This window comes from Sorex araneus, chromosome 3, assembly GCF_027595985.1.
Source record: "Sorex araneus isolate mSorAra2 chromosome 3, mSorAra2.pri, whole genome shotgun sequence".
Classification (NCBI taxonomy): Eukaryota; Metazoa; Chordata; class Mammalia; order Eulipotyphla; family Soricidae; genus Sorex; species Sorex araneus.
Window position 1 is genome coordinate 215,531,159 of NC_073304.1, and position 13,806 is coordinate 215,544,964.

Consider the following 13,806-nt stretch of genomic DNA (forward strand, 5'->3'; position numbering starts at 1 on the left):
TGGGGACCATATGGGATGCTGGGAATCAAACCCAGGTCGGCCGAGTGTACGGCAAACGCCCTACCCGCTGTGCTATCGCTCCAGCCCTATGACTACATTCTAATGCTCTGTATCCTTATGGCCAGCAGGGCCACCAGCAAGACAACAGCTATGTGAGACTTAAAATGCAGTTTGAGGAGCCTGAGAGCTCAGCAGGCTGAGCACAAGCTTTGCATGCAGGAGGCCAGGATCAGCTACAAGATGTCACCCACATACCTTCACCCTGAGCACCACCAGGTGTGACCAAAACACACAAACTCAGTCTCCTGAAAGCCTCCAAGTGTGGCCAAAAAAAAAAACCTAAATCACCCTGGTAAGATTTCCAGACAGCATAGATCATCTCCTGAGCAGAGCCAGAGGCAAGCCCTGAGCATCACCGTGTGTAGCCCAAAAAACAAAAAATGCAGCTTGTCCCAGGTACCTCCACCTGCCCAACTCCTGACAAAGGGAAAACCTAGATTTGAAGACATTCATCCAGCAAACCCTGCAAAGAGGTTTCAAAAACCTACTTAGAAGGTTGACATTGTTTAAGCCCATTTCCCACTTTCAATATCGTCTCACCTTCACCTTCCCACATAAGCTCTGCCTTACCCACACAGTGGCCCTTCCCCTTTAAAGGCTTGCTTCCTCCACTCTACTTAAAATCTAAGTAGGGAAAAATTGCACTTGAGAATGGATCGTCCATTTTATTTTATTTTGTCATGTGCTCACAGCATCTCTCTTTTTCTCCTCTCCCTGGCAGGTCACAGAGATAAATTAAAAATAAAATCTATGAGGAAAATAATTTATAAAAGCACTTCCCAGGCTCATGCCTTCTATCCCTACTGCTGTTAGAATGTCCTCCCCTCCAAGGAAGTGGGGCAGGAGAAGCAGTGTTCCCCCTCCAGCTCACTCTCGCTAGTCCGGGACAGACTACTCCTGAGCCGGGTGAGGTGGTGGCAGCAGTGGCAGTTAAAAATAAAGACTGCAGTCCTGGAACCTTCTGGCTACCTTGGCATTCCCCTCTGTCTCCCCCAGGCAGTTCTCCAGGAGCCCTGGCTAAGCTGGGGCTGAGAGCCTGGGGGGTGCGGTGCTCTCAGTCCCTCTTACATACATGCACTTCTCATTCTCCTACAAAGAAACCCAAAAAAGAAAGCAGACAGAGACCTCAGGACAGAGGAGGAAATCCCAAGTGTTCACACAGTTACACGGAGTCTTTATGGCAAAGAGAACATTTAGCAGCTTTGAATATTGGGGTATCTCCTTTTACTCAACACAAGCATTCTATACCCTATAAGTGAAACAGGGCTCAAGCCCTAAAAAAATCAAAGCGCAAGAAACTCTAAGAGGACTAGTTTTTTGTTGCTGGGTTTTGTAGTTTTGTGTTTCCAGTGACAAGCCCAGTTGTTGGTAGGGGGGCCTGCGGGGTCTCTCCCCAGCGTTGTGCTGAATACTGCCTGGCTTCTCCCTCTCACTTCCCTGCCTTACAGCAGCCCCCAGAAGAGGAAGGCCGTACGGCCCAGCACTGGGGGCACTGCCAGCTCCAGTGGGCGCGGTGAGGGCTGGGGAAGGGAGGCCTGGATGGGCAGCAGAGAACAGCGTTTGCATGCAGGCTCTGATGGAGACCTGGGAGCCTCAGCTCAGGGGCACGGGTGCAGAGGGAGGTGGAGGCAGGGCAGTTGGGCGACATGCTCTTGGGGCTGTGGCAACACAGGGCTGCATGACCCTTTCCTGTCCACCCGACCCTTTGACGCCCACCCGCCAGCCAGCATCGGGTCCCAGGGGCTCTCCTCTGATGGCAACATTAATACAGAAGAGCTAAGAGGTCCTTCCATGGGTACCAAAGTGCAGGGAGCAGAAAGTGTCACAAAGCCTTGCCCAATCCCACCTATCCTGTCTGAATACCAACCCTCCCCAGGGTGGGGAAGTGGGGTTTACTCACTCCGATGACCTAGTCCCACCTTAAAACCTGCCGCCTGGAATCCTGGCCAAAGACAATCTTAATCTGCCCTTCGATTTTCTTCCCGCTTTGATTTTTTTGGGTTTTATCTTCCTTCCTTACTTCGTTCATTCCTATGTCCATCCATGCAGGAAAGAGCCTTTCTACTTTCCTCTCCTCTCGTAAGACCCATCTTTCTCCTCTGCTGGCCTCCAGCAATGCCAGTACCACCCCTTCCCTAGAAGGAAAGGGGGAGGGGGAGGACCCTGTCCACCCAGCCTGGCCATTCTCACCACCCCTAGTGGGGGAAGCTGAGCCAGACAGCGCCTGCGCCTGCCTCTTCCTCTCCACTGACCCGCAGTCATCCCCTCTGAGAAGATCTATTGGATAAGAAGGCATTAAAGTCCCCGCTGTAGGTCCAGGTCCAGGCCCAGCCCTTCTCCAGTTTCCATCTTGGTGAGTGTCAACCCCCCTTCCTCCTGGGCTCACTTTCTCCTGTCCTTTGGCTTCCTCTCCTGCCGCCGGGCCTGCTGGTCAGCCAGGGTGCGGGGAATGAGGAGGACGCTGCCATCCCCGGCGTACTGGAGTGCATACTGACTGGGGGAGTAGGGACGCCCGTTCTCATCCCGCAGCCTCCCAAACACTTCCTGGTAGAGACTCTGGACCTTTTGCTTCATCTGCCGCAGGGACCGGAGAAACTCCACCTTCTCCCGCAGCAGCCGGGCTTTATCACGCTGCAGGTCCTCCACATCCCGCTCCAGGTTCAGGATGGTGTCCAGCTTGCGCTTGCGGCAGTTCTGCGCTGCCATCTTATTCTTGCCCCGGCGCCGGATGTCACGGATGAGGCTGAGCTGGGCCTCACTCAGCTGGTATTTGGACAGCAGCTCATTAAACTCCTCCACAGGCAGGTTGATGATTTTGTCATTGGTGAAAGGAATCTTCATGGCTCGGGCTCGATGTTCATCCCGGCTCATCTGTTTGTCCAGAAAGTCGGCCTGCTTCTCCTTGCTGCCTTTCTTGAGGGTACTGGGTGGTGGCAGGTCGGCAGAATCGAGGGCACTGGGCGCCATGTTGTATGTGTGGTTGTGGCCCACGTGCTCCAGGTAGGGCAGGCAGGAGAGCTGGGACGGATCCTGGTAGCTCATGCGGCAGAACTTAGAATACTCGGGTTGGTAGCCCACAGCACCCTCAGCCTCTTCCAGATCCAGGGTCTCAGAGTCAGAACTATAGCCAACAGCACCTTCCTCAGAAAAGGAGGAAGAGGCTGAGGAAGAAGTAGAAGAGGAAGAGGACGAAGAGGACGAAGAGGAGGAGGAAGAGCTGCCCTCAGAGCTGCTCAGAGAGGAGGGACTATGGCTGGAGTCCAAGGAGAGGCCTGAGTCAGAATCAAACTCCTCTTCAAGCTGCGAGGCCTGCACAGGGTTAAAGCCTTCTTCAATGGCCAGGTCCATCAGGCTGATCTCATCCAGCATGGCTTCATCTAACAGACCCCCCAGTGGGTCAGGCAGCTCAGGGCCTGCTGTGTCATTGGCCGTGCCGTTGAGCTGGGGCGGAAAGAAGAGCCCCGCCAGGTTGGTGGAACCAAATGTAGAGTTGAGGCTGGTGGAATTGCTGGGGACCAGTGGAAGCAGTGTGGAGCTGCTGGCCACAGGCAGGCTCTCCACCTCGGGACTAAAGAGTGAGAAGTCCTGGCTGCAGCCCCCCAGGGATGCCTGATGCAGGCTGACATTCTGATTGATGGGAGTGTTGGGAGCAAGGCTGTAGTTGGTGCTCAGTGGGTCTGCAGGAGGGGCACTGTACAGGATCTCACTTGTGGATGTGTTCACCTCCATGGCCTGTGAGGGGAAAAGAGCATCACCATTCACTTGGGGCAGACTCCCTCCCCAGCTGGGGCGGGGGCTCACACCAGCACATACAGAGCACTGACATATGCCAAGAGCTAAAACCAGAGCACACAGCATTAGTTTCTGACCCTGTCTAATCCACCAGATCAGGCACTAATGGGCTCCTTCCAACGGACTCCATCCCAGAGCAGGACTGGCCAGACTCCCATATCAAGGAGGGAGAGCAGGAAAACACCTAACACTGTCTCTCCAGCACCATATCAGCACAGGGAAAAGCACACCAGGCCACCCTGCTGTGTCAGAGGGCACATTACTCAATCTCAATCACCTGAGCATTAAAATAACGGGGCCCGGGGCTGGAGTGATAGCACAGCAGGTAGGGCGTTTGCCTTGCACGCGGCCGACCCGGGTTCGAATCCCAGCACCCCATATGGTCCCCTGAGCACCGCCAGGAGTAATTCCTGAGTGCATAAGCCAGGAGTAACCCCTGTGCATTGCTGGGTGTGACCCAAAAAGCAAAAAAACAAAAAAATAATAAAATAAAATAAAATAACGGGGCCCAGAGATACAGTTCAGGGATTAAGGTGCTTGTCTTGCACCTGGTCAACCTGAGTTAGATCCTTGGCATTGCATATGGCCATGACCAGGAGTGATCTTAGTCACAGCGCCAAGAGTAAACCCTGAGCACCAAAAAGAAGCCAAAAATAATCTTTAAAACAAAGAGGCTAAGCCAGAGAGGTACCGCAACAAGCATATGCTTTGCATGTAGGCCTAGCTGAATCCTCTGGTACTGCCTCGGCAACCTCAAAGCAGAGCCAAGAATAGCCCCTTGGCATCAGTGAACGGCCAACCCCTCTCCCCCAAATAATACAGGGCCAAGAGAGATGATGACAACTATAGTAATGAAGCACTGCAGAAATGGCCCTTTTATTAATGCTAACCCTTGGAAGGATCCGGCCGAGTATCTGTCTGAAGGAAAGAAGATGCAGCCAAAGCAGCAGGCCGGCTGGATTTAGTCCACACCCCACCCAGCCCCTCTCCCTCTCCATCACCCTCTCCCCATCTCCATCCAAGGAGACACCAAGGAGAGATAAGTTACCTCTCAAGGTTCCCACCTTCCTATATGGACCAGACAAACAGGGATTATTTTTTCTCTTCCAGATCTAGAAAAGCAATGGCTAGTTAAGCCACAAAGCCCCATTCAGACCATCCTACCTGCATTTCCATGATGGACATAAGATCTTGCCACTGCTGTTCCAAATCAAATGGCGACTCTGTCCCCGTCAGGAGAGGAGACAAGAGGTTGTTTTGAAGACCCGGGGGCTCACTCTCACGAGGCACTGCTTCTGTTATGCTGGAAATGTCTGCTGGAAACTAGGGTAGAAACAGAGAATAAGCTTTAACAAAGAAGAAAATGCCACCAGCTTTCCGCCCAGAGACTATTGCAGGATGTTCTGTTCCTTCTTTTCTCTAAATTCACCCCCAACAGCCAGGACAAGACCAGCAGCAAGAGCAGGCCCCATCCACTGGCAAGGTAGGCGTCCTTCTGGCGTCCTGCTCACCTCAGGATTCTCCCCAAAGGGGCAGGTAGCCTCCAGCACTCTTGCAGGCAAAGGGCTATCTGGTGCTCCCTATAAGCACTTGTGGTTACAGCTACTGTAAGTCTGACTGACCAGGGCCCTGACTGTTACGGGCTCTACGGGCAGCTGAAGCAGGACCTGCTTGCCTGCAGACCTGCCCTCTCCCTCTATTCCTGGGCTACCAGCCCTGAGACCAATTTGAGGGGTGAACAGCAAAAAAGTGAAAGCATCCCAACACAAGCAGGAAGCCTCTAGATATTTTGCCTCCTTTATGCGGATTGCTAGCCCCTTTTCTTCTGCTGCTTCCCTATTTCCCCTTCCTCAGCCCACCCAGGCCCCTATCAAGATCAGTAAGATTTACCCCAAAAGACACAATCTGCCTTTTTTCTCTAAGGAGAAGTTTCTGGAAACAGGAAGTAGTAGTACCTGTGCAGGGAAGCTCTCCCCGGTTTCTCCATCCACTAGCAGGTTTCGTGCCAGAGCTTCTGCACCCTCTCCTGGCCAGGTGTCCTCCTGATCTGTGCCATCTCGCAACTCCTTTTCCACATCCTGCTCCTTCTGACGGTGACTATAATCAAAAATCTCACGCCCAGCTCCTAAATCAATATCCTGTCGCCAAAGGATGTCAATCAGATCTATATCCTGAAAGACAGATCATTAACTTTAGCTCTTGGCCTTGGGGCCCATCCTGTCCACTCCCTCAGAGGGTCCTGTAGTCCTATGGGGACCCCCACCCAGCCCTACACTTAAGCTTTTGTATCCATATCCCGATACCAGTTTCCCTAGAAAAGGAGCTAGAAAGAAAACACTAGTGTGACTATCACTTAACAAATCGGTAGGCTGGGGCTCTGGACCAGGGCTACCAAACCAAAATGCCAAGCCACCCTCGCCCCTTCAGAAGGGGGCAGGGAAAGCAGAAGACACTTTCATTTCGGTAATGGGATTCCCTAACTTGCTTTGGAGGAGGCTGGATATGGCAAGCAAGGGCGAACTGCCATGCAGAATTGCTCTGAGGTGGCCAGGCTTGCATCAGCCTTTGGTGCCATTCATTTGCATAAAGGGGTGGGCTGGGCTGGAGAGGAAAATCCCTGCATTTGCAACCACCTGATGCAACCAATGACAACCACCAGAACAGCGGTCTTCAGCCCTTCCCAGTCATTCCCCATCCCCGGTGATGGCAGGAGTAAGGGTTGAACACCCACAACTCTCAAAAGCCCAGGCTCACCTCCTGCTCCATGCCTGCCAGAATCCCCACTCTCAGCTGATCCTAGTAAGCTGCCCTGATCCCAGGAGAGCCTCAGGCAGTCAGATGATTCTCAGCCGGCACCCCACCCTTGCCAAGACCAGCCCAACCGTGTCCCCTCACAGGCGTGCTCGCACGGCTTTCCCTACCACACCCCAGGGCTCACTAACTCCCATCAGTCAACCCACTCAAACAGAGCCCCTGACACAGCTCACAAATGTCGCCTCTGGCACCAAAATGCCTTCTTTCTTGCATCCCTCCTTCTCTACTCTGGTGGTGTGACCAGTTTCTATACCAACTGTCGCCGCCACCCCTGCCACCAACATTGAACCCAGTAAATAAGACCCCTCCCAGCTTGCTACACACACCATTCCCCATGGAAGGTCCTATCTACTGCCTTCCCTTTGGGGGTTAAAAAGCAGGCACTTTTCGGAAAGCAGTCTCCTTGGATTATCCCCACCCCCCTCGCCCTTACCAGGGCTCCCTTTCCCACCACAACCTCCCTGGTCCTAAGACCTCCCGAGGGTACCTCTCCCGTTAGTCTCCCCAGACACCCACCTGAACAGAAGCCCTGGACCCAGCAGAGGGGGGCTGGGCCACCCGGTGACCAGCCAGCAAAGAGTTAAGGGGCCGGCTCCCTTTGGCTGGGCCCTCACCACTGTGAGAGCTGCGGTCCAGGCGGGTCATGGTCTGTGAGAAGAGCCCCAGGGCAGCCGGTGCCGGGAAGCCGGACAGGGGGCTGCAAGGAGCTCTTGGCTTGCAAGGAGCACACCAGGCTGGAAGGGTGGCCCCTTGCTAGCTCTGGGGGCCCTAGGAGGGTGCCCCGCCCGTACTGCTGCCTGGGCGGCCCAGCCCAGCCCCCTTTCTCCATCCTTGAGCAGCCCCCTCCCACCTCACAACCCCAGTTCCACTCAGGCACCCGGCAGCCCCCACCCTGAGCTCACCGCAGAGGCTGCAGTGAGATGGGACTCCCACCCCATGCTCCGTGCTCAAGCTGCAGAGGAAAGCAAGCTCCCTCCTGGGCCTATCCTCCCGCTCCTCCCTTTCTCCCCCTCCCCACGCCCCCCAAACTTGTTACCTAGGCTGCAGCGGGGAGCCAATCCCCTCCCCCTCCCACCCCGCAGGTCACTGCTGAGGCTGCAGAGAGCCAATCCCCTCCCCCAGGTCAGCAGCTGGGCTGCGGAAAGAGCCAATCCCCACCCACTGTCGTTACCTAGGCTGCAATGAGAGCCAATCTCCTCCCCCAAGTCTCCGCTGGAGATGCGGAAGGAGCCAATCCCCTCCCACCGCCTGTTACCTAGCTGCAGCCGGGAGCCAATCTCTGCACCAGGGCAGCTGGAGAAGCTGCCGCAAGGAACGGCCCATCCCTGGGCCGCCTCCGTCTCCTCAAGGAGACGCACCCAGGGGCGGGCGGCCCCACCCAACCCAGTCAGCCAGTCGGGGTGGCGCAGTGAAGAGAGCCCTGGGGGAAGGGGTGCCACTCTGCCTCCTGTCGCATCCTGCTTACCCAGCCCACTCAGGGGCTGGCCAGACACTCTGCAGCTTCTCCAGGAACCTAAGTTCTTCTCTGCAAGTGGAAGTTTTCCTGATCCTCGGGAGGATATGGGAAGCCTTCCTCAAACCCAAGGATCACAAGCCAAGCAGAACAGAACCCCAGTGGTAGTACACTGTGAACCAGGGCCTGGTACCCTACAAGAGCCAAACCAAGAGGCAGAAGAAAACCATTTGCACAGACTCGGTGAAATCAGGCGCAAGCCAGGCCCACCGCAGGGGAGAGAAGGGAGACCCGGAGGCCAGCACTGAAGTAGACAGGCACTCTGCAGTCATGGGCACCAACAAGACCCTCACCCCTTGGCCACAAATCAGACCACCCCAATGCCTTCGAGACTTTCTGCCTGAACCTTGAAGCACATCTCAAAACAGCAAAGAAGCCTCAGATGGAATCAGCACCCCCATTCCAACTCCCTCTTCGCTGCTGCTCCCCTTGAACCTAAGGTCAAGCCAGGACCTGTGTGGTCTCCTGGATCCTCCCTGCTCGCCTAGAAAGAACTGCTCATAGGCCACCCCCTGCTCTGGGCAGAGTGCCATCCTCAAGGGGAATCCTATCCCTAACAAGAACTTGGGCTATGGCTGTCCATTGAACAGGCCTGGCAGCAGGGGAGCGCTGCCACCCCAGGGATAATATCAGCTCCAGCAGTGCCTGTCACATGCTCTGGACCTGGGTATTTTTATCCCTGAGTTGCTGAGGAAATGTTCTAGACACACATTAATCTTTCCTCCCTCCACATTCAGCCTAGGCCCCTAATGCTGACCCACCCACAGCCCCCACAGGGACAGTGAGAGCGTGGGGTCAGGGAACACACACCCTACTTGAAGGCTAAGAAACGGAGGAGGGTTAGGCCAAAATCCTTCTCTTTCTTGCCCAATCGTCTAATTATATCCCAAACATCGCCTCCTAATCCATCCCACCTTGGGGAGAACTCCCGGCAGGAAAGGAATGAAGCTGCCTGTATGGGGTTCCCAGGGGAAAACCCAATTACACTCAGCCCTTGGGGAGTCCCACTGGAGCACAAGGATGGGAGTGGAGGCTGGGAAGTGGCATTAATCTTCAGGCCACAGTGCCAAGATGGGCACCCACTTGAAAGGAAAGGACAGAGGAGGCTGAAGAGTGGTAAGGAAGCTAAAAAAAGCACTGAAAGTTAAGAAATGCTTGCCCCGTGCATAAATAATTCTCGTCTCTCAAACTATGAGCATATAAAACTATTGCTAGCACTGTCATGTCTATCTTTTGGGAGGGTTGGCCTGTACTTTATGGATGTTCAGCAGCATTCCTGGTGTCTCCCCACTAGCACGAGAGCACGCGCACAAACACCCTGTCACATGTCCCACAGAAAACAGATGCACAATCGTCTTCACTTCACTTGACTTGCTGTTTGAGAGAAAGTCACATAAGTTGACAGTATGGAAAATTCAGATACAGAATGGACCAAATGCAACTCTGACTGGTGGGTAGTCCAATTCTAGACAAACAATAGTCCTCCCTTCCCCCACACCCAGCCTGGGCCCCAGGGCTCACCCACCCACAGTCCCCACAGAGACAGTGAGGGCGTGGGGTCAGGGAACACTAGTGGCATCTAGAAAACTTTTCACATACCTTCGTATCGCCCTCCCCAAACCCTCCTCCCTGACTCAGCTTTGGAAAACCCAGTCGAGAGATCCAGCTGTCTCTTTCCCAAATGGGAAAAAGAGTAGAATGGGCTTTTTCAAGCTCCTTAAGGCTGAGTGACATGCCAAGGCCGGAGAAACAGATCTCAGAGCAGTCTTATATAGGTGGGCCGGGCGCAGCAGAAGTCATTCACGCTGTTAAAGGCAACCGCATCATTTTCCACCCGGAACTGTATATCAACCACAGGTCAGGTGCCAACGACCTCTGACAGCTCAGAGCCAGCTGACTTCGGCCGCACAATGCAGCTTTCCGGCTAGCTCCCAACTCTCCTCCAAATGCCCTGTAGTGGGCCTTTAGCAGAGAATGGGAGCCTCAGCCCTCTCCTGGCCAAGAATAACTATCTAAATCTACCCCTTGGCTCAGGCCCAAGACAGCAGACTTATTAGGCCCTCAGAACAACAACAGGCCGACCACAAAGGAGGAGAAGTCAGGATATGTATGTGTTTTGATGTAGGGAGAGCTACAAGGCAAGAGTCCACAAAGTATTTGTGTCTTAGCAACAGATACACACCGCATCAAAGCCCATCATAACATGACTCCCTCCCCCACACCAGGAGTCATGTTGAAATCAAGCAGTAAACACACTGGCATGTTCAAGGAACCTCCCACTGCCCCGACAGTCCATTTAGAGGTGGGTCAATGGTTCAACACAATGAGATTCTTCCAACCCCAATCAGAGCCAGACAATTCAGCCCCATTTCTACCCATGAACAATGCAACCCACCTGGAACCGTTCTGGTTTAGAGAAAGTTAGTGCAGCCCTTGATGATCAGCCCACCATGCCCCAATCCCAGACCCCTCCCAACCCACCCCTCCATGTGCCCACTAACCTCTTTGGTTAAGTCTCCACTGACTGGAGGGGCTACAGCCCCCAAATCCTCCAAATCTTCACTGAATCCCTGCTCCGTTTCGCTTTCTCGCACCCCGTTGTCTGGGCCTGTCACATCCTGGAGGCCACTGGAACTTTCGAGGGCCAGGCCTGAGCTGGGCTGGCTGCCAGAGACAGACCCCTCCGGATCCCGATGGACCAGCCAGGCGTTCACCTCAGTGGTTGGCACCTGGAACCTGTCCAGGGCCCTCACCTGACTGAGGAGTCGCCGGGCAGTGAAGTAATTGTCCAGGTCTATGCTCTTGGGGTGGATACCATAGCCATCCAAGGTATTCCTCAGGTTGTGGAACTGAGTTTGAGTATAGGCAGAACTGGGCCCCAGGATGATCTCCCGGAGTGGGGGGAGCTGTGAGGTCAGGTAAGTATCCACGTCCACCCGCACCCCAATCAAACTCAGCAGAATGGTGAACTGGAGGAGTCCTTCCGTTAAGTATTTCTTCAGAGAAAGCATTGCTGAAGGACCAGAATGTTTATGCTTTTTGGTTTTTAAATCTTCCAAAAGACAAATCAAGGCCACTGCTCTGCTGCTCCAGCCAGCAAGTTACCCTCCTCAGTGCCAAACCCTGTACCCTACCCTGGCAGAACACAGGGGTTGAGCTCCCTGATGGCCTTGGAGGGAAAGCACACCCCGTGGAGCCAAGGCCACACTCCAGACCACATTCACTTTTCCCTTCTCGACACCTCACCTCTATAAGTACAACTCTTCCTAACCCAGTCCAGGCCCCGAGGGCCCACGTGACTTACTGTCTCCACAGTCCACATACAGTCACTTCCTCACTCACATCGGTTGTCTCTGTAGATTCCACTGAAGGCTGTTCTCAGGAACAGCTGAAGGTTTGTTTTTTTGTTTTGTTTTGTTTTTCTTTCTCCCTCCTAAGGTTTATGTTCTTTGGCTGGAGCTACAGGCCTTTTGTCTTGGGTCAGAGTGTCCCGCCTCCTCCACACTTACCAGGGGGGTTTCCCGAGAAACCTAAAATGGAATCACAAGAGCAACAAAGTAAGATTTCACCACTTTCTCATTACCAACAAGGCAGAAGGCAGAATATATTTTTAAAAAACATTTTTACGTAAGGAAAAATAACTATACTACCTCCCCCACCAAAAAAGGCCTATTATTTATTTAATATATATATATATATATATGAGCGGACAGTCCTTACCAAAGAAGTAAACAACTGACATTTGTAACTCCCTACAAGGTAGCTTATTTTTATTAAGATCATAATACCCAGGGCATCTAAAATATTTCCATGCTGTCTGATTTACCAACCCTCCCCCAGCCCATACACACACACACTACCCAGTTTCTATTTTTAGCGTGAGAAGTTCCTATCTATCCCATCTTAAAGTAAAGTAGCTGGTTTCCCATCTCTCAGGAGAAAACTGCCTCGTCCCTTCCAGTTCTAGAAGGGAGGGATTGTTAGTGGGTGAGAATGTAAAAAAACAAGCTGGGGCCACCCCTTCGCTGCAAAGAATGCCTTTTGTCCTCCCAACATAGAACTCTCCGTATTTCCCTTGTCCTAACCAATGGCACACGGAAAGTGGGGAAGGGTATTAGAGGGCTGGAGCATGGGAGGGGAGTGGGGGGGGGGGGCGTGAGGCAGAAGAATCCTCTAGAATTTGCATAGGCAGGTTTTGGTTTCATTCATTTGACCTTCGGAGCCTCAGCAAGCTGGAGAGAGCCAAATGTTCGACCCAGAGAGCCAGGTGGGGCGAGGGGAAATCTGCCTTGCTTTCAGTTTCGTGACTCTCCTCTTCAGCGGCCGCTCACCTCAAACGCCCGGCCTCGGTCCTCTCCCCCCGACCGCTGTCACCCACCCACCCACTGCACCCTGAAGGGACACACACACATATATATATACGGAGTACACCCAGGGGGGACCCCCTAATTCCTGACACGAGCCCTGCGTGCCCCGGCAACTCCGTGACCAACACCTCCCAAGAGCTACTCAAGTTCGTGGAACCGGCCACGGGCTCCGAGCGATCCGGTAAGGCCAGAAGCCTCCCGCCCCGCCCCAGGTACCCGAGTCCGACTGGGACCAAGTCGCCATGCCCGCTCTCGGCGCCTCGGCTGCTAGCCTTCTGGGGCGACAGCGAACAAGTGCTACCTCCCCGGCCTTGACCCACCCTTTCGGCCCAGCCCCACCCCGCCCTCCGTCCCCGTGGCCCCACCCCACTCCCAAGCCCGGCCTAACACCACGCCTTCCCGGGGCCCTCGGCCCTCCCCGGCCCAACCCAGCCCCGAGCCGGCTTCCCGGCGGCCTCGCAGCCCCTCCCTGCCCGCCGCGGGGCCCAGCCCCGACGCGAATCCCGCTCGGCCGCCCGCTCCCGCCTCCTGGCCCTCGGCTCCACCCCGCCACCCCTCACCCCCGCGGGCCTCGGCCCCGCAGCGCGGCGCCCCTCCCCGTCAGGGATAGGAATGTGCCTGATACCCGCGGCTGAGTTTGGCGTCCGCCGCTGCCGCCACAGCAGGCCCTCAGCCCGAGTCCCGGCCTTGCCGCCGCCACCGCCGGCCGGCCTAGAGCGCCCCAGCCTCCGCTTCCCTCCCCGCCCCCTCCTCCCACCTCACTCGGAAGCCCGCCCTGTGCGGCCTCCCCAGGAACACATTTCTCCAATCAACGACTCAGGATTGTCATCGACGCCGGATGTTGCTTTGACTGACGGCTGAGAGAACCCAATGGTTAACTACGTCTCCTCCTCCCTCTCCGGAGTTCCCGAGATTGACGTGATCTATCGCCCAATGGTTGTGTAGCCCCGCCCCGCGGCCTGGGCCCACCAATAAGCGGAGCGAAGGCCCTATCGCCCAGCATTCTGGACCTCTCCGCCTTTCCCCAGCCGTTCGCGGTATTGCTGGTTGGGCGCGGAGCAGAGTGTGTCCAGTGCTGGTTTTCGGCTAGAGGATAGAGGCATAAGGCAAGGGGTGGGACACGCTTTCGCCGTCGGAACGCGGAACAGCCCCCTCCCTCAGGATTCCCACGGTGACTTGCAAAAGTCCAGTAAGACCCTAAAGGGCCGAGGCGCGACCCGGAGCATGTGTTTCATTTCATGGTGACGCTCGAGCTGCCAT

General features: G+C 54.8%; 1 protein-coding gene across 7 annotated transcripts; it reads right to left on the reverse strand.

Annotated features, from left to right (window-relative positions):
- Positions 1-712: 712 nt before the first annotated feature.
- Positions 713-13,304, reverse strand: NFE2L1 (NFE2 like bZIP transcription factor 1). 7 transcript variants are annotated; one of them, XM_055130176.1, is made up of 5 exons: positions 13,172-13,304; positions 10,681-11,709; positions 5,808-5,990; positions 5,017-5,175; positions 713-3,792 (listed from the first exon to the last, which is right to left on the reverse strand). In XM_055130176.1, exons 2-5 carry the CDS (start codon positions 11,188-11,190, stop codon positions 2,443-2,445), a joined length of 2,202 nt encoding a protein of 733 aa, XP_054986151.1. In that variant the 5' UTR covers positions 11,191-11,709; positions 13,172-13,304; the 3' UTR covers positions 713-2,442. The 7 variants fall into 7 exon arrangements, with proteins under 7 accessions (XP_054986151.1, XP_054986147.1, XP_054986149.1 ...); XM_055130172.1 differs by having other exon boundaries at positions 5,808-6,023; XM_055130174.1 differs by lacking the exon at positions 13,172-13,304 and adding an exon at positions 12,763-12,864 and having other exon boundaries at positions 5,808-6,023.
- Between the last annotated feature and the right edge of the window lie 502 nt (positions 13,305-13,806).